Here is a 26,372-nt window from a genome sequence, read left to right on the forward strand (position 1 = left end):
GTAAGATAAAATTGATGATATGATAAGGAGTGCGCGATGCGCACTTAGATTTCCCAGTTATTATACAATCCAGTGGTAAAGGAATAACAAATTAAAAAATGTCAGGATTATTTTCTACACAATACTTTAATCAATGCTTAACAAATGGAATAGTACATAATACTTCGCACAGTATGTACAGTTACTGCGAGTATGCGATAGAAATGTTCATCTTTTCTCAAACCTTGCAATGTACAGAAGCGCTTGTTTTTAATAATCAAAATCGCTGTGACAGCAATACATTAATAAACATTACGTGATATCAGATCGTTAAAAAAAAACATGTATGAATCTTGTAAGGTACATGTTGAATCGGTCGATTCCAAACGTAAAAAAATCTTATACATCTCGGAGAGTATACAAAATAAAAGATCTATAATAATGGTACATCGTTTATATATAAACTAAGTTCGAACGGAAAAACAATGGACATTTGTGAGTCGAGGTCTGGATAAAGTATAGAGATATATGAATTAGAAAGACTCTCTCGTTCATGGCGAGAAGACAAGAAAAAATGCACATTATCGTAGTATATTACAGCGGTATCGTTAAAACTAATCGGAGAACGACATTCGGTTTCTTTATATACGGAGTTTTGTTAAACAAAAAAAAAAATTATAGAGAAAAACAAACAGTTTAGGCAGGAATGCGCTGCTTTAGCCATCGTGTACATATATACAGGTAACCAAAACGCAATACGCACATGAGATCAGCCGATTGCCGATTGCCAATGCAATTCTCGTTGCATCAGCGTCCAAAGGGCTGCGAGGGTCGTTAGTACAGGCTATTTTCTCATAATTATTTACAACAGTTTAAAACTGGTGCAGTAGTCTGCAATAATAAAATTCATTATTCACAATGATTAATTAAGTACTGAATATCTATCAATTGTGATCTTTTATTCATATATAGATTGACTCGAATCAAGCGATCTTGCTGTACTGTTAACTACAGACTATTAAACGAGGCTTTAAATACTCAGCATAAACGATTACCCCATAAATGGTACAATATTTAAAATCGAGCGTTTCGCAACAAGACATTTTGCACAAAAAACAAATACATTTGAATTAACAATTTCATTCGCTTCAAATAACAGCTAAGCAACCCTCGCATCCGCTCTATTGCCCGTTCTCTCGCTCGCAACTTATTATTTATAAAGTATATATACGTACACCCTTTCTTTCTTAAAAACACTTGACGCGCCTTTCGTCCCACGAACGAACGCCTTATTTTATTGTTTCAGTTTTCTTTCTGTAACGGAGAAAAAAACGCTCTCCTAATCTCTCATTGCGAAAAAGTCTCTAGAGAAGAAAAGATATGGGAACGTCGCCACGAAACGCCTCTTTGATATATATAAAAACGTTATAAATATTGCAAAATCTTTTTACCTTCCTTTTTAGTTATTTTTTCATTATAAATATAATTCTCTATCAAATTTAGTATCACTTCACAGCGCAAAGCTATATAGTCCTTTTGTTTTGCCTAATACACGCGCAAGACACTTGTGCGTTAATTACTTTTTCATTTCATTTCACTCTTTGATTTGGCGATTGCATTCTACACTTGATTTTTCTTGTTTGTATCTTCCGCTTTTCATCACTTATTCTTTCTTACAAACGTCGTTTGTTGTACAAGTGTGCAAACAGGTAATATATTTTTTATAAATCTTTTTCGCTTTTCTATTAACAAACACTGCTTTAAAACGCGCAATTCTCCATTACACATAGGTTCGGCTTATTTCACTTTGCGACGACGAAATGCGCTTTTGCCAAGTACAAAAACACGATAGTATTTATATTATATGAATGATAACTTATAAAGTGACTATATATGTATATATTTATATCTAACATTATACGCATTACATAGTAGATTGTGTTTGTGTGACTGATGGATCGCTTAAAAACTAAAAGATATAACTGTTTTCTTATTACACATTTTTAAATGCACTCGGGAAAAAATGATTTTCCGAATACGCTCGGACGAAGTTTTTTGCCTTCTCATCGTTTGTGTCCAAATACGAATTGTTCCGTTTAAAACATTACACAAAAATGTATTCATTAAAATAAATATTCACTATAAAAACATAATTCTAATTTAAAAAGAAGTACTGAAAAAAGCATTCGTGTTTGCTTCTCTGAAATAAATAGCTTTTACTTTATGAAATTTGTAATGCGTGCATACCGAGACCAAATATTTGTTTGCAAAATCTAGTTCATTTTTCAACATTTTTATCTGATTCAAATAAAATATTTTGCAGATTACAATTTTTTATTTGGCATACCGTTATTATGCACTAAACGATGTGTTTTCTTTTTCTCAGTCAAAATTAAGTCTTTGGAAGATAAAAGAAAATCGTCGACAAAAATATTGTTACAAAATTTGACAAGATTTGACAAAAAGAACAAACACGAACGTACATTTTTTCGCCAAGTCACTCGCGAGTAGCAATGATTACGATAATATTCTATGCTTTGGCGAAGCGAAACTTCTGTCTCTTTCTCTCTCGTTAATGACGAGCGCCTCGCCAAAATAATATAATTATGCGTTTCATCTCTCTCCTTTCTGTGTTATAACTATATGCGCGCGTCCCTCTTGTCCTGCAACTTTGTGGTTGTGATCTCGCTTCGACTAAGGCTTAGACACGTGCGTGAATTTATACTATCTAATTGCATCTAAATTTCTCTGAAAAAATTTAGAGAGTCGGAAAGTACTTGCTTCAAACGAACACTTGTCGATACAAAACTCAGCCATTTACTTTTAATATTCTCCTCGGTATTCGGTTCTTTTCAAGAATCTCAGTATTTAAATACAAAAACTATGAAACTTTATTGGATTTTTTTTTTGTTACTTTTTTTCGTGTAATTTTAATATAAAAATTGCGCTATTTTGTTTTGTAAAAATAAAGCTCTGTAAATATTATATAAAACTTAAAAATAAAAACAAGTTTCACAGTTTACATGTACGTTAACTCTTCATACTATATTATTATGCTAAACTCGAGTTCTTTAGTAAGATAACTCATTGCACTTGTAGGTTAAAGTCTTATTTTTTCAATAAAAAAAAAATTATAGTATAACTACATATAACTTATAAATAAATTCTATTCATAAGTAATAATACATAGTTATATATAACTACATTTCATGTTTAACACCACCATTAGACATAACAGTTGACTTTGCTTTGCATAGACAGCAAGTGGACACTTTCCTTGAAATTCATTTAGCTATGTGAAGCAAGATCATTTCAAAGTTTTGCAGGATCAGAGAAGGCGCATCGCACCTAAGTTATCGATGTTCAATTACATTGAGAACAAAAACAATCTCAATAATTATCATCACCTCATTTCAATTTGCATTACAAGATATATGTACAATTATATATGATAAAGATAACCATCGAGATAACGTGATAATATTTTATGGCAGTCGTCGTATTTTGTATTGTTAGAATCTTCTCATATATATATATATAAAATATGTATGTATGATGTGTGTACATAATGCATATACGTATTTTACAAATCTCACCTATTTCCTAGTAGTTGTATGTAAAAAAAATTATCTGCTTAATACATCGATCAGTCTCACAATCGTATTTAATATTTGAAAAAGTATGTGTAAATAATCTATGACGCATGAATAGGATTAGGTGGAATTCTTTGTTAAGCTGCAACTTCTCTTTTTTGTACATTGTGGCTGCTATGTTATTGGTTCTTTCGCTATAATCCAAATTCTTACTAGATTAATAAAGTCATCAGTCGAAAGTAAGTCTTTTTCAAATCAAACACTTCCTAATGAACACAATGAACACATTTTGCTTAATGCAAGATGTATTGACATTATAATCAAGAACTATAATTAAGTTGTGTATTTGACGACGAACAATGATTTACTATGAAAAGTCTGGGAAGTTGGTTTGACTTAAAAATTAATCATTTTCGATTTTCCAATCTCGACAAAATTTTAATTATCCTGAAGCGACCACGATATTATTTATCTCATGAAATACGCACTCGTCTTTATTTCGTAAATTTGCTTACTGGACACGTTTTGCACGATCGAAGTCGCCAAATATCTTTTCATTATAAATTTAATAACGATTTTTTTTTCAATTTCATCTTTAAATTACGGTATCACAGCACAAGTCGTCTTGCTACTTCAACCATTAAATATGACTCTTCAACAATCTTACGTTGTGGCAGTTTATGCGAGCATTCGTTAAATGTGCTTAGATACAAACGGTACTTAGTATAGGAATGTAATGACTGCATTATTTATTATTTATTCACATATATAAACATCTTGTCAATAACCAACTGCTTTATAAAAAGTGCAAGTAAATGACAATATTCGATTGACTTTGGAAGATTTTCTTCTTAGTTTCAGCTAATTCCATAATAATGGAACTTATGCATGAGGTAACGTTATTTTACTCTTACATTCATACACTGTACCAAGATAACAATTAACTTAGAAGATTTCATTCATAAACACTTTTATTGACATAAACTCTCTTTCTTCTAAACTCTACTCTTTATTTTCGATTTCACTATTTTTAGAGAAAAATTACTGATCATACTCTTTTAACACGGTGTGTCAACAAGGATAAACGTGATTGTCTTGCTTATACTCAATAGCTCCAATCAATATTATTGAAGCACCCGATTCTAATATTGTTCTTTGAAGTGATATGTAAACTCTCGAACACGTCAAAGAGATAGAAGAAGAGAGTTGTTGTTGATAAACTTATAAGCTTTCTTTATTTTGTTACGTATGTACAAACAGCGTCAAACATCTAAACATGTATGAGGCTGTAATAAAGCTGGCTCTTTGAGCAGGTAATCTAAAGTCATTTGGTCCGTAATTATGAGTTGAAGTTATTAGAGTCATGGAATCTGCCTTAATAGATTTATTCTGAGAACGCGAAGACATCCCTAAAATTTTCTCTTCTACAAACAAAGACATTCTTTTATCACATTAATATGATTTGTCGCTAGGGCTACGTTCGAAGTCATATATAAATTTTATTTAATAATTAAAGAAAGACAGAGAACATATTTTTAAGATCTAATTTTTCCCAAATTAGTTTGTATAACTAGTTACTTCACAGCCAGCCTGAGTGAGAATACTATACTAGTGACAAACGATATTTTCTCTCTATTGGAAGATCCTTGTCTGTTTCGAGAAAATTACGGGCTAAACAAACGAGCGACTTTTATCGTACAAAACGACACGTAATAACTTAAAGCATGCGTACTTCACAGAGAGAAAGCTGCAACTTTGTGTCATAAATATATTTCTTTATGTATATAATGTGTGTATATCTATATATACACGCGCAACTTACATCTGACCATACTCTAGAACGAAGAAAAAAATAAATTAAGATGTCATCGCACGGAGATGCGCGCACTGGTTGCTCGAGAGAAAGTGTCTTCATTGCTTGTGTCGAATTTTCGTAAAATCTTTAATTCCGTAACCGTAATAACGTACTGAGCTGACAAACTGTCGTGTTGGCACATTAAGTTATAAGAAAAATATTTTAAAAATAGAAATCATTAAAAATAAGTTAATATTTCATTCTTGTAAATTAATGTGCAGATAACGTGATGCATTGTAGTTCAGGTAACGAAGTATCATTCTCTGCTCACCAGTTGCCTACAACCAGAAAACCCATATATACAGACTCCCGAAAGATACTTTAGTATTGCACAATAATTGCGTATCCGAAGAGTTCAAACTCTAGGTTTAGCCGGTAATTCGCCTTACCGAAAGATTAGAAAATACAACACAAGCAAGGATAAAAAAGGCAAAGAAAGAGAAAAATCGAGGTACCGGCGCACGCATAACAAGCGAGATCTACGCGGGCGTAAGTTTAATTGGCGAGTGACTGCCTTTGAGACGCAGAGCGCAATGAGAAATCTACGGCAGTCGGCACGGTAAGAGCTGCATCGACAGCTCGCGGGGTGCCGCTTAAGCTGAGCTTGGCCGAGCTTACGAGGGCTACTGGCTTGCACAGAAGCTTAATCGGTACCTTGGTTCCACCGATCGAATTTGCTTTCAATCGCACGCTCGTCGAGACTGGCATTATCTTATCTGATTTCAGCGCTTGCACTTTACTGACCGGCTTGACTGTAACAGAGAATAAAAAATGACAGAATTAGTTTAGTTGTTTTAAAATTATTCAAAATTTAATGTCGGCAATAGTCATCTTTCTTACCAGGTTTGGCACTGATATCAAGTGCTTGTGCCGTCGGCGGCTTGGGTGGTTGTTGCTGATGGTGTTTCTTGCTCTCGCCGGCGATTCCCTGATTAGAGTCGTCGTATCCGGAATCAGACGAGGAATCGCAAAAACCTTTACCTTTGCCACTGACGACAGAACCTTCAGTACCAGACTCGACGCTGTGCGCCGGACTAGTGGACGCTGAGCTATGGCAAGGACTAGCCGAGGCCGACGAATGCGCCGGACTTGCGCCTGCCATTGTCGCAGTGGCTGCGACTCGCTGCCGCTGTTGTCTGGCTAGACAACCAATACAGGGTTTGAACAAGCTCGGTTCGATCAGCACCTCACCCATCATGCCCACAAATATTACTCCACAGCACACGTTCTTCCTGATAAGCAAAAGATTGATTAGATTTTTTATGAATTCATTGTCGTATTCATTTTGCAAAAAAAAAAGAAATAAAAATATAAGTTACCTTTTGAAGTAAGTTAGGTCAATGAAGTTGCTAATGTCTTCTTGTTCCTGATCAATATCTAGTCTCTTCTCTCCTACTGCAATATCATCGCTTTCTGCTGGACTGCCAGCTCTGCTAGATCCTTTGCTACCAGTACCAGGCAAATATTCTTCTGCAAAGACACAAATACTCTGTTTATTACATGTTTTAGCACGATTGATTTGGAAATCAGGTATACCAATACCTGTTAAAATATTCCAATATACTCTCATATGACTTTCAAAAACGTTAGATAAATTTGTGAATTCAACAGATATCGATAACCAATACCTGATTCAAAAGTATAAAACAGTGATAAAAGCTTTTTATCGATTGCAGTTCCATATTGGTAAATTTTATCACTTATTTAAACAATGATAATCAGTCTAATTCTTACTTCTTACATAAGAACCGTACCTTTTCAAAGTCATTAAGTTGCATGAACTGCAAATATAATTCATCGCTGCTAGAAAGCGAACTGTTAATTCGTACAATATAAATCATTCTCTCTCTGAGAAGCGTTTCTTATTCAACCCGTGTTACGGCAGCTTTGCGCAGAGCCTTTAACCCTACAATGCCACCCTATAAAAATTTCCATCTGAAAAATATATGTTCAAATACAAGTTCCAAACCTGTCAAGTCATCGCTTATGGCAGGGCTCTGCTCGCGATCTCTGTCATTCTTCAGGCAAACGCGCTTCTTCTTGAGAATTTTTTCAAACTTTTCTGGTTCCTCCTTGGTGACCACCTTCTTCTTATTCTTTGCTTTGAACTTGGTCAAGGACTTGATTCCTGGACCTGCACGAGCATCCACCACCTGTCACCAAACAGATTGAATTATTATTTTCAAGAAAAAGTAGAAGTATTAGCTTGTAATGACAATGAGAGTAAGAAAAAGAACCCACATGTCTCCAATTGCGACTGCTTCCAGCAGGTAGCTTCTTCCACCTCTTTACTAGGAGAACACAGGCATTGCAAATTTCCCCGGTACGGCGCTCCTCCAACTGGAAGCATTTTACAAAGTCTTCTTCGTACTTCTTGCTATCCGTAAATCTTGAACTGCTGGATTTGGCTTTGCAGATACAGCATCCGGTGCTGGACCGATAAACCTTTGGCTTGTGAAAACTGAACATCTTGGCCTTTGCTACTTTTCTACGTTTTCTGTAACACAATAAAATGAAAACCATTGTTAGAACTGTGCTTCAACAAAAACCGTACACTCTTCAAATATAAAATCACACATGGCTTTTGAACGTTCAACAAAACGAACGTCTTTCTTCTTTCAAAAGAAAAATTGAACGCCATCCCAACTTTATGGCGTAAATACACACTATATAGTATACAGACAAGCCATGCCGCCTGTTCGTAGGTCAGTGACCATGACACAAAACGCAACCCCGAGTAAACCGGCACGTTCGGAGCACGCGTTGTATATAATATGCAAATCCACCATTATAAAAAAACACCACTCGTCACAGCAACAAACCCGCATATTCTCTTTCCATCGGCTTCTCGAAGCGTTCGATGCTCCCAGTTGCAACTATGCACTCCTGATGCGTTGTGCCCGAAAACCGAAAACTAAGTACTTAGACGCGCCGAGCGGCCGGCGGTGCGGCGGTGGCGTCGCCTTTGCATCGCGCGCCAGAGCTACTTTCCCCCTTTTATACATACATATATATACAGTGAGTGCGCGTGTACTCGCAACGTACCGAAGAAGTCTACGGCGAATCGGGGCGAGAACAGGTCGAGTAGCGTCGATGCACTGCTGCTGTACTTTCGGCTGCACTTACTATAACTGTTATTGTTGTTATTGTTGGCCAATAAGGGTAATGACATATTGCTTGCCGCGGGTGTGGCAACCTCGAGCTTCTCCGCTTCGGGAGCTCCTTTTAGTGACAGAGAAAAGCACTTCGCGAGTACAATACAATACGATACTCTGTGCTATAAGTGCAGTAATACACAGTCCACGCGCTCGGCCGAGAGAAAATAGGTCGATCGAACCTCTCCCGAGCAGACGCCGCCGCCGCGTCACGTCGAGACACACTGCGTATATATATATAGGTATACAACACAAGCTTCGTTAGCGCGGAGCACCGAAGTCGCGTTTTCTCCCCCTCGCAAGGGGTTCTTGTTTTTTTCAGCACTAGACAGACAGACTCCCCTCCTGTCGCGAGAGGCACAGGCGTGGATTTAAAAGGACTCGCCGTCCCGTTCCTTGTTCCCGAAATTGAGACACGGAGGGAATATGAGATACAAGCGCGTTCGGTCGACGACTGCGACTAGCGAGACTCTGCGATGTTTACGTGAGCCCGTGCACGCGAGAGCGGCGTCGTTCTGTCATTCGGGCGGTGTGTGTGCGTCGGGGAGACTATAAGTGGGGGACGGGCCGATGCTTTGCGGAGCGGACGGGGCGAGACGGTGCGCTGCTGCGCAGTTTTTTTATCCGCAAGTATACATTACTGCTTTTATCGATCCTTTGATTAGTCGCTCAAGTGACATTCTGAAGATCGAATTGTACGATCGGCCAGCTGATCGCATGGTTCGGAAAGGAACAGCTGTGTTCTCGAGACAGCTTCCAAAATGCGCCACAGGTATCCATCTGGCGCCATTACCGAGTCGAGAAAATTCACGTTTCCCAAAAGTTTCCATCTCTCTTCCCCATGCCTATTCCTTCCAGTTCTTTCTCTCGTCGCAACTGCAGCCGTCGTCCTATCTTTACGCGTATCCTTTACACAAATATCCACCTACGCACGTCGGGAGCGAACACCCCGAGGGATCGCGGAGGAAGAGGGAGAGCGGCAGCCGCGGATAAATCGAGAGAGAGCGCGGCTATTTTTAGACGGATTCCACGCGGCGTTATTTTTTCGTGTGAATATATTTTCGGGCTGGTGATCTCGATTTTGTTTTTCTCTCGCGAATTTCGGCGGAAAAAATACGCGCGCGGGAGGATCCTAAGCGAGCGTCTCTTCTCGTTATTGCGAGTGTAATAAACAACGGGGAAAAGCTGATTGTGTCAACAGTAGGACGGCGACGAAAATAAACGGAGTGCGCTATAAATATAAGATATCGTATTCGGATAAACTTTTTGCGCTGTTGCGAAACTCCGTGGCAATTGATTCGGGAGCTTTTTGCTTCCACGCAATCAAGCTTCCAAATCTTCGATATATCGATCGCACTTGAACTTGGTCTTGAACCTCGTCACCGCACCATCGCAACCCTCGATAGGAATTATTAAATCCAATTAAATCCATCAGCCGGCGGCAATCGCGTTCTATTGATTTACAAATCGTACACCTCAGCTGTATACGCATTAAAATTTATATATACCAGCGACTCAGTCCGCACAGCGTAAAAGGGCCTCGCGACACATCGAATCGTACCAACCTCTCCCCCAATACACACACGCACATACCCTATATATATATATGCATCAGCCTTTCTCCCGCCGGTTCTCCAGCGCGCGCGCGCACGCACGCACGCGCTCTCCCTCTTCTTCCTCGCGACCAACCAGCGCACGCACATAACGGAGGTGTGTATGGAGCGACAGCTGCCCGCAAAAATTATCCATTTCTCTCTCTCTCTCTCTCCCGTCTAGATGGAAAAGTAGGGGGCTCGCTCCCGACCTCACCCGAAGCCCGGCGAGTTGCGTTCCCACAACCGGCGGCAGCCGATGTCTGGTACAAGTATAATATGAAAATCGACTGTGTGCGTATGCCTGTGAAGTCTGGTTCTCGCGAGGCTGTGTGGGTGCTGGAGCTTATACGGCGGGGGAAGGACGGTTGAAGTTTGCAGTTTTTTTTTGTTTTTTTTTGACTGCGCGAAGCGTCGATCTTGCATGGCAACCGAAGAACTTCGAGGCTGTTGTTATATGTTGAGAGATATTCATTGGTTTGATAATTATATGCGAAAGACGACGGTGCGCAGGTGCGGTCGGTTCTGTATACTACGATTTCCAGTTTGGCTTGTTTGCGCGAGTAACTTTGTATCATATACGCGTATGCGTCTAAGCGCTATAGTTGCACAAGTATCGTATAATTAATAGTATGTAGAAAAAGCGAATAACGATTCGATCATTACGACCATGCGTTCGTTCCGCATTTGCCATTCCAGAAGAGCGAAAAAAATCGCGTTGCATAAATCGCGCTCTCGAAAAGCAGAAGAAGAGAAAAAACACACGCAAACGCTTGGGAAAATCGATAATCGTTACATAAAATCCTTCTCGCGATTATAAAGCGCAAAAAGTATCGAATCGACGCTGTTTGAAAAATACGCACGCATGTAATACCTATGAGATATGCACTCGATGTAGCGATAACGCCTAGCGCGCGAAACGTAAACAGAAACTTATGCAATAGCTCGACAGCGCGCATCGAAGGCGATTCTTTCCGTCGACTGCAATAGACTCAATATTATAGTTTTTAAAAGACGTGTTTCGAGAGAATCGACGGACTTGAGAGATCGTCTGTTTTGCATCGAAGACTATGGAAGCTTCGCCGGTTGGTTCAGGAGAGTTTACGATGCGAGTTTGAAAACAAGCGCTCGAATTCGATTTAATTGAAAGATTGTGGATGCAGTCTTGTGCGATGTTTGTTATTCATCTCGGGCGTGTCTTTTGAAAGCGCTCGACGAAGCAATTGTAAAGATAAAGCGACCGGTAAGAAGCCAAACGGTATTGTATCGAGCTTATCCGTGTGTATTGTAACATGACGATGAATGATTCGAGGACAGCGACGTGCTGATATAGTATACATGAATTACGATCTAGATTTGATTTGCAAAGGAGTTTTACTTTACTTTTCAGATTTGCCAGCTTCGCTCAGTCCGAATTTCCGCGAGAACAAAAGCACGAGTAAACTTCTCGAAATTATTCCCGCACGCACATCATCTGATTCGGGGGAGAGACGACGCCGTGACAAGACGCGATTATCTGCCCCGCACATTACAAGACGGGCGAGAAGCGACTCGAAAACAAGGCGTCTGCGCATGCGTAGCATCTTTTATTTTAATTCGCGAGAGGCGTTCGACCTCGAAAACGGGCCTGTCAAATATACACTCGGCGCAAACAATTTTTTCGCCAGAGTTTTTTATTTCGACTCGAAGATCCTCGGCACCGCGCGATGTTTAGAGAATTTATCGCCGCCGGTATATCGTCAATATTGACATCGACGAACTGCATTGAGCAACGGGGCATCGGAATTTTTCTGCGGCGGGTAACCTGTTGCGCCCGCAGTAGTTACAGGCGGTTCGATCGGACGACGTCTGGAAAATCGATCGAGGGAAAGTTTAAGTACTCGTCACAGCTAATATTACATACACTCCGATCTCTATAAAAATATTTATCTCGATTAAGTCGATAAATTACTTCGATCTGCTGGACGTCGATTAAAAAAAAATACATCGTGCAAAAATCAAAACACTTAAAATTCCTCTCGAACCATAACACACACACACACACACACACACACACACAGAGCCGAGCTATAAGATCTCTCTGCGCGGCGGCAAGCGTCGATGGCGTGCCTCCGGCGCGCGAATCTGTGCAAACCGGCCTTCGCTCTCGCCGGCAAAAAGGAGCGGCGGCGGCGAATGAACGGCTTTGCACTCGCGCAGAGAGAGAGAGAGAGAGATCGCGACAAAACAGCCGACGAGTTCTATAAATAGAAGCCACGGCGCGCCGGCGGCCGTTCGCCACTACGGGATCGGGGTAGGATAGCACAATACTGCGTGTGCAACACGTGCGCGCGCACGCGCACCTCAGACGCTCCTTCCCTGATATTTTGCAGGCTTTGTTTTGATTCGCAGAGTTTTTCCTATAGATTTTAATTTTTATAGAGTGGGTCGATGGTTTTTCGAAGGGTTGCCTGAAGACGATTTCGAACATAACGTCGTTATTGTGGTCCGATCGAACGTGGAACGCGCCTGAACAAAACGAGTCCTACTGCGCAGTTTATCGAGCTTCTGCGAGCGACTCGCGAAAGCGGTTCTCCACCGGTTGCGCGCCTGTACACGCGTCTCTCCCCCTCTCGCTCCCGACAAGTCGCGGTTTCTCTCTGTGTCTTTTCGCAGACTCCGTTGTTTCAATATTCTGTCCCATATTTGCACTCCAATACGCGCGGTTCGCGTGTACCGATGCTTAATCACTGTTTACCTCCACCAACTGGTTTATGGAATTATGTAAGCTCGCGGTTATTATAACACAATTGTTATTTTTCCTATAAATTCCGACGGCAGCTGGCCAACCCTGGCCTCGCGAATCCGAGCATCGATCATAAATTTCGCTCTCTCTTTCTCCGGCTAATAATAAAAACTCGCGCAGACGTTATTAGCGAGAGAGGAGTCCATCTCCGATTATGTTAATCGTTTTCTCCCCCCCTATCTCTCTTGCAGCGCCCGCAGAACTGGTTCGTCGCGCGCGCTTGCCGAAAATAGATCCGAAAATACACATCATCAACAGAGAGAGAGAAAGAGAGCGGAGCAGTCCGAGAGCCCCCGATAAAGAGCCCGTCGGAGGAATAAAATTAAATGCCCGCAAAAAAGGAGGAACAAGGACATCGAACCAACCATATTTCGGCGCTGCGTATACGAGTGAGTATATATTCGATCCGAATAAAGAGACGAGAGTCTGCGCAGGGTACAACGCTTGCTCGCAAAAACTCCGTTATTTCGAGAGCAAACTCTCGCGCGCGATATTATAGAGTGCGAAGCGGAGGCATCCAGGAGAACGAGAGCTAAATTGCGCGTGCGGTTCATTTTATTTCTGCTGCCGGAATTCGGGGCGTCGAGCTATAACTAATTCGCGAGTGTACATCGTTGAGAATCGATTGATTATATTAAAACGGATGGCTGCAATAGTGATCTCGGCGGTCGTTGACTCGTGAAATTTCGTCAAGGGGTAAAGAGAAACACCGTCTGACCCGCGGCGAAATACTTAATAAGAAGAAAAACCTTCTCACATCAAGTGTAGAGTGAGTATTGCCGCACACTGCTGTGTGCAAGAGAGAGAGACTGACAAACCACCTGTCGCGCGTTGACCTTTTCGATTCAAGGCGACCTCGCACACACACACACACACACACACACACACCCACACACACAGAGAGAGTCTTACGACCGTATGTAAGCGCATATGGTAGAAAAAAACTCACTACCGTGTATGTCCTGCATTTTAATACTGCTCGTATATTTTCGCTGGGCATCGTAAAAGAAGTAATGGAGCAATGGCTGCTGTAGAGGGAGAGTAAAAATATGTCCGTGAAATTGTGGAGTTTATAGGTTTGATTAAATTTGCTCGGTGAAACAGTGACACGAGATTTGAATGGAGAATATATATTCTTTTCGCGGATGATTTGTGGATCTTGGACTTCGCTTCCTGTTTTAATGTGTTTGGCGACCGTTAAACATTGCAAACGAGAGACTTTCACATTCCCTTGGCTTTGAAAAAATCGAATTTCAATTTACGAGCTATTTATGTATACGTCGCGTGGAAGGTCGATGCAGGAATCGTGCACAATTTCTTATTGATTATTAATAAAAATGTGCATAAACCCGGCTGGTTTACCGTATCGCTAACATTTTGCAGAAACGAATTGAAAGTAGATCGTCGTTATGGAGACAGGCGAGCAACGACCTTCCTCAACAATAAAACTCAATCCCTAAGCATCGAGAACACGACACCCCTTGTACACGTCTCTCGCCTACATTATAATAATATACACTCAGAGCGACGAGCCTCTCGGTGCATCGCTCTTTATCTCTCTCTCCGGCGTACAGTTTCTTGAAAATAAGGTACCGGATCGAGCTCTCCTCCGGCTCTATATAAAACGCGTCGCAGAGTATATAGTGGGTCCGTAAAGTGATCCACAAAAATAAACCAGTTTTCCTCCAATGGCCGGCCGAGTACGTGCGTATAATACACATGTAAAACGCTAACCACCAGCGCGCTCGGTCCCTTTCCTTTCGGACCGGCTGTCGTTTATGTGTGCACATGTGTGTGTGTGTGTGTGTGTGTTGTTTTCAACGCGTACGAAGGCCTATGAAAGTGCAGCGCGAGGTCGATTGGTTTTCTAGCGCTGCAGGGCGCGAGAGGATTGACACTGGGAGGTTGTTGGCGCGAGAGTTGAAAGTAGGGATTTGAATTTCCCGCCGGTTTTTAAACGCAGTAATAATGTTCGTTGTATTTTTTCAAAGAAAGCTTCTCAATATCGTGTCGTTCTGCGATTGGGGATCGACGATGCTTGATTAAATTTTACGAAGGTCAATGACGCAGTCTTATCAGTTTTTAAAATCTTGAAACTGCGGCAGATAAGATAGCGTGTTTTGATCGTTTGCCATTATCTTTATACTTAATGCGTTAAATGCATTTTCCGCGAAACTTAATTAGCGATTCTTACGCCGAATTCACGGTAATAGACGTTACAGAAGTTGATGTAACGTGCGGACATAAATTAAATTTACCTTCTCTCAGTCATATTTCGATCAGCATCATGAATCCCTGAACGATCAAGTAATTGCATACAACCAGTTCCTCAAAGTCTTTAACTGTTTGCTCGAGGCAATGTCAATGCTATACCTCACCCCACTTATCACTCCCAACCAGAGTACGATACAAAGTTATGCACTATAACACTTGCAAAATCACACAACCCTTTTTCCAAATGTCCGCACCAAACGAATCAGTTCTCAACTCCACAGCCTAAACCACCATCATCAGCCTATACTTGAATCCAACCCTCCGCATTATCAGCTAATTCGCAGCAAAACAAGAATGAATCTAACGCAGAGAGAAGACACGATCGACGCGCAGCGAGACGGCAAACGGGCGACTGTAGGTGCAATATGAGTGTAAAAGCCTATAACGTGCACTGTAGGGGGAGTCAAGAGAGAGAAAGACTATGCGGCTCGCGATCGGCATGGCGCCCGGCCCGATGTTGCCACGTGGTTCCTCGGCGAATCGCGAGCCGTCTTACTTCGCTTGTACGTGACCGTTTTTCCCCCACTGCTTCCCCTTCGCTCGCAGCACAGCCTTTTATCTGTGTCTTTCTTGCACTTCGCGAGTAGCTATATTTAGGAAACTCGCTTTATCTTTGGCCAAAGCTTTTGTTTGGAAGCATGGACGCGGTGTCGTCGCGCACTGCGTCTTCGCTTTTAATTCGCACTGGTTTATAGGACTCTTCTTATTGTTTTTCAAGTATAAGAGTCGCTGATTTGATTTGCGAGACTCGGATTGGCGCGCAAGATCGAGATACACGGTTAGAGTTTGCTGCCGAATGTATTTTCGAGCTGTTTGTGAAAAAAAGCATCGGAGAGATAAGCGTATCTGTGGTGTGTGGATTCGAGGAGAGAGTGCGATTTGCAAAAAAAGCATCGCGATCAGTTATAAAATTCCGCGTATCGCGCGAGCGAACTTTTTAGGCCGGCTTTTTATTTCGGTCCATATTGCGATAAGTCCCGATTTAATTTTGCGCTTTATCAGCGCTGAGGATAGGAGAGAAGCTGGCGTTAACGATGTATTAATATTTGATTACGTTTTTTTAGAGTATATCTTCGTTTAATGAACGATCGGTTGTTATTCTCGTTGATTTGCATAAGAGGCCAGTTAATCTTTATTATTTTCAATCACTCGATTCTTCCTGCAATAACTCATCATCCTGATTCTACTGTACAAGCTTTACTGCAGTAAAGTATATAAAGTATATTTAACTTTGGAAAAACACTTGGAACTGATAAAAACTTCGGTGTATCAACTTTTTAAACTTTATCTGAAGCGTAACGAAGTATAATTAGCCAAGTTTTTGTTATAATATTTTCGAGTTTTATCCTTCTGCATAAGATAATCAAAAGTAGTTAACGATACGCCCATTATCACGGAAGCTCTAAAGTGTATAAGGTCAGCGTGGTACCAAGCGATAAAGGCACCTTCATTAAAACGTAATTATATCCTCGCTTCGTGTAACAAAATTTTTAGTATAATCATCGCATTGCAGCCTTGATGTATACATATTGCGCAGCAGCTTTCGTTCGCGTGTGGTAACTTTTAGCTTCGACAGCTGCATCATCATCGGCAAAAATCGCCCCTTGTTTCATACGTCGTACGTCACTGCATCAGAGCAGCCGAAGGCGATTGTGCGATTGGAAGACATATGCGGGTGTGTGCGCTGCTTGTTTACGCCTCGGAGAAAAACATGATAAATCTATAATACGCACTCGGCACTTGTTTCTCTGTTTCTGCGCGCGATAAGCGTGAAAGTGAAGCTTTTGTGTGTGTAAGATTGCAGATACGACGCGGTTCGAGTATGCGAGTGAGATGCAGGCGTGACTTGACTTTGTTTTTCTCCTTCTGCTGTTTCAATGCAATCGAACAATGACGACTGACGGCTCTTTGGTATACATAGGGATTTAGAAATGCTGCTTTGTCGTCGAGTAAGCTACGTATCCTGTTGGAAGACATTTCTTTTTTAGGAGTTGAAGCTCTTTGAGTGTCAAATAATCATGCAGCGGTAATCACCACTTTTATTGTTCTGCAGCTTTGAAAGCTTTCGTAATACACCGCGACTATTTTGTAATCCAAATTATTGTTTCCTCTGGTTGCATCAAACAAATGTTGAATCATTTGAAGAAAATTATTTCATGCCCGACTTTACTTCCTATTTCCTTGGCCACATATACTAGTTATATGAAGCATCGCACACTGAAAACAACACACATGCTCAGATTACGTGACTATACTTATGTGTCTAGCGACCAAAGCTGTATACACACATGAAAACCACTTTTGCTTTCATTCAGCAAACAAAGCATCGGAATCACTGAAAATGTCTACCTTGAATTTCGAACCCACGACACGGCCTGTCATATCACTGCCAACTGGACTCGTATGAGGACACCTACAAGTAACGATCGACCTTCCAAAACCGAATTCCAATGTGTGCACTTTCTACACTTTCATTTTTCCTCCAGAAGACAAAGGAAAATACGCGAATGTCAAAACCGAAGAAGTATGTGGATAACTGAACTGAGAGAATGAACTATTCTAATGCGAAGTTGAAAAGTGAAGGAAGGCCGTGTGCTGCAGTGCTATCGAGGCTATCGCTGATTCAGGCCAGTGGAAACTGCTTCGCAACGGTGTACAATGTATTTTATCCTGATGGAGATCACTCGCTATTAGGAAGTATAATAAGAATCTATTATGCATTTATCGCCGTTATTATGTGGGTTTCTCGTTTCCGACGGCGTTAGGCTTACACGTATTTGGATGGCTTTTTAACGAGGTTGATACATTCATGGTAAAAACATGCGGAAAAGAAGTAACATATTTTAAACAGAATATAAACATGCAGTAAAGAGTTCTTATCAACGTTTGTGGTTAAACAAAAAATCCCTGTATTTTTTGCCCATACAAAGTCAAGGGAACAAAAGGCAGGAACACCTGCCTCGATCTCTACCCACAAAAGTCCGACTTTGAGAACAAGCGACAACTGTAAAAATCCAAGCAAAAACGCCTAAAACCCGCTACCGCAAAGAAACTAAGCATATCTACAGCTATCTATATGCCAGAGCCAATTGTTGTCGCTCACTTGCAACAACATAACGACCGATAAGGAAAACCAAACGTGTGTTCGCTTGACGATACGACACGCGATGTCCGATTAACTAAGTCGGTGTGTATCGGAGGGGGAGTCAAAAGAAGCGTAAACACAGAAGAGGCGCATCGAGTGTGCATCGTCGAGCTTATCAAAGCAGAGCACGCTTTGTTTATGTATTATTAATTATACACGCGTATCGACTACTTGTGGAAAGAAGTGAGAGCTGACACCTTATCTACCCCCGCGCGCGGGCTGTTTACTCGAGCGATGCGGTTCGAAGTGTGACCTTGTTTAATCGAAAATACGACGCTTTAACAATGAGAGTATATGAGCTTGTTCTGTTGGCGAAGCTTGGATCGATTGGCGACACTTGATCAGATTCTTCGGCTTGAGGAACGATTCGGCGAATAATTTTAAATTATTGTCTTATATCATTGCACTCGAAATTGACGACTTTAATCTCGCTCAATCGCCCGCAGCTTATCTCGATAAAATCATCGCAGCAGAGATTCGGAAACAGCGCCAAACAACACATAGAAGTTCAAGGTGGCAGCCTGTCAACAATGGCCGGTATACGCATAAATATTCAAAATGACCGCGAGCACACTCCGCGCTTCTATTATTAAACGCCTCATGAATAGCTAAACACCCCCGAACATCGAGGAATCGAATTACACTCGACACAACAATGCGAGCTTGAGAACGAGTTAAACATATAGCTATATACACACACACACACACACATATATTCGAGAACTGCAATATAATTTCGGCCAACAATATAGCGAGAGAAAAACCAAAACTAAAACTCTATAGATACACACACGCACACGATCTATGATACTCGGTCGGAAGAATTCGCTCGCGTGATTTCTGATAAATATCCCAGCGTGAACGAAAAAAAGGATATAGCAACAAAGCGGCAACGTCGGAGAGAAAAAAAATCGTCGGCTCGAGCCAATGAAGATCGAGGATTCGGGTGGGCGTGCGTCGGGCTCTCCGGTGCAGAAAAACTCGGCGCTGATTGGTCAGACGATTTTTAGAACCGGATATGTGGTGGAGAGAGAGAGAGAGAGAGAAAGAGAAAGAGGAGTCGATGGGACGACGATCCCCGTTGAGCCTTCTGCGAAAAGGAGCCCTCGTCTGCGGCCCTCGAAATCATTATATATACCTCGGCTACAGTGTCTCCCTCTTTCTCATCTCGAATGTGTGGCGCGTGGGGGAGGGGAGAGCGATTTATTATTTTGTTGGCGTTGTTATTATTATTGTTATTATTATTCACGGCGGAGAGAAGCAGGTAGATAAACTTCCTGCTCGCCGGTTCGCCAGTCAAGGTGAGTACGATCGGTGTGTCTTTCTTTTCTTTCGCGATCAGAGGGATCGGCGATACCCGTTTTTAAATCCGGAGAGCTAGAGTTATTTTTCACAATCGGCAGCTCCAAAACTGTCTGTACAATCTAAGCGCCTCCATCGGTATCGAACCGCATCGTCGATCGGTATGTCATTGTGTGGTAACGGGTTACCCGAGCTTTCTCCAGATACCAGAAATACTTCCAGCTCAGATATACACGCAATACACCTACATCGCAACAGTGTCATCTAAGAATAAACGAGGCATATAAATTTTCGGGCTACATAAAAGGCGCCGAGATTTTTGTTTTTTTTTCCCGCGATGCAGCTCGGCCAGTTCACGGAGAGACGTGGCGTAACTCGAGACATGCGCGCGGGGGAAGGTGAATTGCGAACTTTCTACGCGATCGAGGTCCCCGCGAAGCTTTTAATCACGTATGCCGGATTTTTCAAGGAGACTCGTCGCGACGTTTAAATGGACGCGTTTCTCGTGTTTGTGTATTTTTTTTAAAAGGAGAAGAAGGAGAAGACCGTCGTGTGCTCGGAAGAGGATTGTTGGACCGAATCGCGGTCTATTTCCGCGAGCGACGCCGCTCGGAATAAGCATCGACGGCTATTATTGGATCGTGTCGCTCGATGTGATAACGGATTTAAGTCACGAATGAGGGATGATCCACACCTGCGTCTATTTCGAGCTTGTTATGCAGATTCCGAAACACAGTCGAGATCGTACCCAAAACAAAATCCCAACCGACTAAAATCCTCGTAAAAAAGCGATTTGCATCCGGTACAACAAACGCGCGAAGCTCTATTAATAAACCTCTCGGTCAACCAAAAAAAGAGGTCGACACAGATACACCCCAAGAATCACACACGTACGTGTATTAAACAAGACAAGGCGCGAAAAAAACAGGACGCGCACTTATCGCGTCTCGCCGGTCTCTCTCTCGCGAATGGCTTCCTGTTATTCCGCGGCGGCCGACGCTGCACCGTCGAACGCACTGTGAGTCGCTTAAAAGTTTTCTCCTCTTACGCAATCGTGCAATGCTGGTATATATTGCTTTTTTTCTCGATTTCTGTCGCTCGTACGGGCGAATCGCCAGAAGGCCGCAGAGACTTAATTTAGGCGAGTCAATATCTGGAGCAGCCGATAACAGAATTAGCCTACGTATAGAAAAGTCGCGAGGGAGGAATTTCTCAGCGCTGCGCTTTCACTTTAGCTCGATCGTTCCTTTTTTTTCTCGTGTTGTCATTTTTCGCGTTGGACTTGCGGGTGAAAGTGCCGAGCGATGATTTTGAAGAGAAACTCGGCTGCTGCCCTCCGGGGGAAGGAATTATAACGATTTTCGATGCTTGATATAATGAACGGAATCGGGAGCGATTCGGAGCTTAGAGTAGTATAATAGTGTGAGCCTTATCTAATCGCGGAGCCATTAATTATCGTCGTTTTTGTATCGCGCGCATAGTCGACTCAGCATTACGGGCTGCGGATGGATTTTCCACAAAGAACAAACTACTTAATTGTATATCGAGAGATAACATCGATTATCGACCGTATAATTGATTACGCTTCGAGTACAACTCGTAAAGCGAGAAGAAAAAAATTATCCCCCGCGAAGAAAATGACAGAGTAGTGAAACCTTCTCTCGTATTTACAATACCCTCCAAGTTCAAGACCGCAAATTCCACGTTGCGGAGTCCTGCGCCTCGTTATACGCGGCGGCGCTTCGCTGACGCGCTCCGCGCGCCGTATATGATTATATCGCGGTGAGATTTCGCGCTGTTGTCTCTGTCGCGTCGACGACGACGTCCCTGACACCGTTACCTGCTAAACCAAACTTTCAGTCTCATTTCCAGCGTATACATACACACGGAGGAGAGATAAACACTTCTGGCTCGCTTGCGCTGCGCCTTTCTTTTCCTTCTCTCTGTCTCTCCCTCTCCGACCGTTCTCGAGCTTTGAATGAAGCCGGTGCACCGTTGCCCTGTGACGAAGGAGTTGTCGTAACGGGACAGGCAGTGACCCGGTAGGTGGAAGTGCCGGCTTGAATCTAGAGAGAGGATTTTCGGGGGTTTCTTTCATCGCGCGCGACACAAGAGAATGGAAACGTATTTTTAGCCCACAGTCGAGGAGGAGGTAATCCGCGATAGTGCAGCGCCGAACACAATCCGGCATTATCGTCGAAGTTATGTCACACTCCCTGACGACTGCGAAAATTACAATATCATCAAGCGCTTGCGCAATGCTCATCTTTTCGATTGGCAAAAGGACTGCAGATTCGGCCCGCGAGTTTACGTAACGGTTTCGCTGCTCTCTGTATAGATAACTCTCGGCTCTTTTTCGAAGGAGAGAAGTTTATCCGGACTCGTTACATACTCCAGTGTGTGTAAAAACACGTCGGTCCGACGTTATATGCATTGTACAGAGTTTATACTCTCGAAACTGAAGTAGGTCGGCAAAAAGATTTACTGTTTTTGCAAACACGAGAAGTGTATGAAGAGCGATTACGATACATTTGATAAGAAATACTGCTGCGGAGTTCGAGAAAAATTTTGAAGAAAATCGTCCAGCAACATAAATTTCTGGTAAACGGTACAAACGAATTCTGTCTCCGCGAAAGCTTATGCAGATTATAGATAGTCTCTCGAGAGAAAAGAAAACCAGATATTGTATAAGCCTTTCACGATTATTATTTCAGCTGCCGCTCGGGAGGAATAAATTTCTGTTTACCGGTATACACACACATAATATTTTCTCCACACCACCTTCGGAGGTCATCATATCGCTGCGAATTGATTGTACTGAGCAGCAGCTTCATCGGCAGAATATTTTCAAGAGCTTCTGCGTAAATATACGACGGAAAGAAATAATAAGTAAACGCTTGGTTTTTTCTGCAGAAAGGTGCAATATCGAGCTCTTTTCTTGCGCAGCTCGTAATTACACAGGCGCTAAGGCTAATTGCGGGTAATAGTCTCCCGGTTTAAGTGTAGACTGCAGGCGTATCGGCGGAGAAAAAGATAGTGTCGTAAACAACGCGTAAAATCGCGGTAATATTCACGGTACGCCTGAGCGACTCATCAGCTTTATTAGATAATTCCGTCGAGCGGTTATTTTTAATAAAGTAATTGTACAGCGCAGCCGAGAGAGAGAGAGAGAGAGAGAGAGAGAGAGAGAGAGAGAGAGAGAGAGAGAGAGAGAGGATATTGTAACACCGTCTTCGATACAGTCGTGAGAACAATTGGCCTACTTAAACTTTTTCACGATAATCCGAGCCAAAAACTCGACCTGCAAACGTTTCCAGCAGACGGTCCCTACATTAACACCCACCTACAAACTTCGCTAACAATTAGCGCAATTATCACCGATAACGCTCCGCGAACCAAAACATTCCCCACTATACAACACGGCACAGCTGTTGTATAGTGTCCGCGTTACAAATCTATTTCCGATCCTTCACCACATCGAAGCAACTCCTCTCTCCCTCTTGCATTACACACTACATCCCTCCCCGCGTTCATCCCATAGCCTGCAATAAGCCATGCAAGACAGCATCAGACAGCATCGAGGGAATCGAGAGTTCCACGACTGTCGGCGCTAAAATGGAAACGCTCGCGCGCGTCCCTGACACGATTACCCACTACCTCGATACTTTCATTTCTCTCTCTCTCTCTCTCTCTCTCTCTCTCTCTCTCTCTCTCTCTCTCTCTCTCTCTCTCTCAGCTTCGCTCCAGCGTTGCGCGATTATTATACTCTCGCTGTCACTCGGAGCTATATACTCTCGAAAAAGAGAAGGAGGTAAAAGGCTTTTTTCGGCCATATGGCCGAGTGTATGTGTGTACGCGGAAGCGTCTCTCTGCGGCGAAACGAAAGTTCGCCAAGCGGCGAAATCGACCAAGTTGGCCGCGCTGCTGTTACGTCAAAGCCGCTCGCGTTGCGTTTTCCTGCTTCGAATTGGAGAGTGAGAGCGCGTGAGGCGATTGTGAGAGTGCGGCCGCGGCGCCGACGGAATTTTCGGGGATCCGGACGAATGTCATGGGTTCTCGGGCGCCAGGCGCGCTTTCTGTGTCAAGGTGCGATCCGCTGCTTTTCTCGCGCTGAAAAGCTCGATTTTCGAGGAACTTTTGTTTTTTAATTCACCGTGATCTATATCGACGTCGAGGTTTTCGAGCGAATTGCAGCGATTAACGGGTCCGATGATTTGAAAAACCCATGTCTCCTTTGTCGGCTGCATATAACATTTGTCAGAATGTCAAGAGTGAAAGTCCGCGCTTGTATATCCGTAAATTAAATTTTGTTCCTCTCATCTTCGAGAATGCATTTCTCACCAGTTCGTCTTTTCCAAAAAAAAAGCATCGAAAAAATATTCCAGTGATAGCATAAAAACCAAACACGATCGTCCCTATATCCAGTTTCGAGACGAAGCGCATTAATTGCTTACCGGGAGTCGATCAAACTTGCGGCGGCAAGACCTACATCGTAAAAGTTCTCGCGCGAGAGAACGGGTAGAAAAAACTGGTTTGACGTTTTGGTAACAGCCGCGAATTGTGAGCCCGGATATCGATATAACAGTACCTACGGGAGCGCGTTTAACTTTACTCGTATAAATAAGCTGCTGCCGAGATGTGTCCCACTGATTCTTATACTCGGAAGATCAATTACGTTCCCGCTGTGAACCTGACTGCGAACACGATTTTGATTTTTGGAGGTGATGTGCGTGATGTAGACACTTCCTATGAAAAAATGTACTCCACCACTATTGATACAAAAACTATAATGGATCGAATATTCAAGAATTAATCTTTTGACATACACAAAATAGTCTCAAATCATCGATGAAGTAAGACACGAATCTTGAAACCTCCTCACGAACTTCACGTCCCCTCGATGCTGCGCAGCCTCCGGAATTCAAAAAATGCATACCCATCGTCTCTTCCTCTCTCGGCCGATTCAATACTCAGACGCACCGCGTACAATATACTCCTTCCCTCTCTCTTGCGGCTCGTCGTTCTCGTGACCCAAATATTCGAAATTCGAGGTTCCCCTTACGGAATCGTGTGACCTAACAGTATACCGACACGTCATTGCGCGCACCTTGCTCTCAGAGAGGATCGGTAAGTATATAGCTATATAGGTGTGTGTATGTGGTCTCCAGGGTAAAATGCTCCTTACGAGGGAGGAGAGGATCGCGTAAGGCCGCAGCCAGCTGTGCCTACGTGACTCCGAGCATGTGTCGGTTGATGCGATGGTTTTCTTTTTTCTTGTATGGGTGTGAGAGTTGGTCGATTTATTTTTCGGGGATTAGACACGTTAGGACGTAAACAAAATCAGGGACGTTGTTTTGTCGACATTTTCCGAGGCTCGAGTGAAATCCACCTTGAATTTCAGCTCAAAAATTCTCACGGCCGTTTTAAACCGCTGCAGAGCTGAAAAAGCGCAAAGCTCGTTTCGTCGCTCTATTTTATGCATCTACACATCTCCGTGTGGTACGAGGATCCAAAGAAAGAGGGACACACATATTTTGTGTGAATAAACGAGCTCACACATGCGTCGCGCGAGAACTGCAGCAGCGTAAAAATAGCGGAGAGGAGAGAAAGAGGCCGGGCAAAAAGTATAATAAACGAGAAAAGAAAGGGCGAAGAAAAAAATGAACGCAGTGTATATATAGGGGACGAGTTGCGCCAAAGAAAATCCTCCTCGGTTTTCGTGACACAGTTGCGCGGGTGTGCGAGATAGGGGGGGGGGACATTGGCGCGCGCTTTTTGTTTCTACGGAATGCTGATTCTAAGTGTATAGCCGTAAAAGTTGGGAGAACCGCGATTTCTTTGTCACCAGCGTTTACGAGCTGCTTTGTGAAATTGAACGTGGAACTGCGAGGCTTTAAGAGCTATTGGGCGTGAAATTTTTATCTTAATAATGTACAAGTACGTTTGCGTAATGTTTATCGCGTTATTTTGTTGCGAAATTCAAAAGACAATGAATGTACACGGCAAGTAAAACTTATCTCTCGGAAGTAGAGCAAACGCGAAATTCTCGGCGATATCATTACCGACAAACTTTTTCGCTATACGATGTCTCACTAATCACTCGCTATAGATCATTTTTTGCAAATACGAAGTACATGGCAGCCATCGCAAATAAAGAGCAAAGATCTCTAGATATAGTCCGCATCGAAGTGGAGCATTAGCGCAAAAAAGACTTTAGTGCGTGTCGGTGCAGGAAAAAAGTAGAAAGTCCCGAAAGCGCGCGATTCGCTGCTCTTATGTATTCGTCGCGTGATTTTTTGTGGTCGAGCCGTCGGATATCGCGATGGAAAGGGTGAGCAGGAAAAATAAAACACGAGAATATTCTATATTCTCGTGATTTATTCCGGAAGTACTATACGTATAAAATCAGAGAGCTTTTTTGCCAACTTAAAATTCTTCAAGAAACGCACCCAATTATACACAGCACGATTCCAACTGCAATTCCAGCGCTCTTACTAATTATACCATTTCACGCAAAAATTCCTCCAATTATACCGCCGAAAAAAGCCGACACTTCGCGCGGCCAATTAATTAAATTAATTACTCCCAACTTTCTCAGAACCACCTGCGTTAGACAAACCTCGCGCGTCATCCCGCATAAAACCAAGCACCGAGAGACAACAAAACGCACATATATGCATATAGGTTCAAGG

The 26,372-nt window shown here is 42.5% G+C and overlaps 1 protein-coding gene across 6 annotated transcripts in view; it reads right to left on the reverse strand.

The window, feature by feature from the left end:
• Positions 1 to 107: 107 nt before the first annotated feature.
• Positions 108 to 26,372, reverse strand: part of LOC100120919 — a 31,384-nt gene continuing 5,119 nt past the window's right edge. For 2 of the 6 annotated variants that reach the window (XM_001604463.6, XM_031928169.2), the window contains exons 2-6: positions 7,669 to 7,924; positions 7,397 to 7,580; positions 6,747 to 6,897; positions 6,268 to 6,659; positions 108 to 6,179 (exon numbers count right to left, since the gene is read on the reverse strand). In XM_001604463.6, coding sequence (XP_001604513.2) covers positions 5,923 to 6,179; positions 6,268 to 6,659; positions 6,747 to 6,897; positions 7,397 to 7,580; positions 7,669 to 7,896 — 1,212 coding nt within the window. In that variant the 5' untranslated portion in view covers positions 7,897 to 7,924 and the 3' untranslated portion in view covers positions 108 to 5,922. Of the gene's footprint in view, positions 6,180 to 6,267; positions 6,660 to 6,746; positions 6,898 to 7,396; positions 7,581 to 7,668; positions 7,925 to 8,249; positions 14,517 to 15,217; positions 15,654 to 26,372 lie in introns of those variants that run through there. The other 4 variants (XM_008218218.4, XM_003424994.5, XM_008218234.4 and 1 more) reach the window with 4 other exon arrangements.

The sequence above is a fragment of the Nasonia vitripennis genome, chromosome 1 (genome assembly GCF_009193385.2).
Source record: "Nasonia vitripennis strain AsymCx chromosome 1, Nvit_psr_1.1, whole genome shotgun sequence".
Classification (NCBI taxonomy): Eukaryota; Metazoa; Arthropoda; class Insecta; order Hymenoptera; family Pteromalidae; genus Nasonia; species Nasonia vitripennis.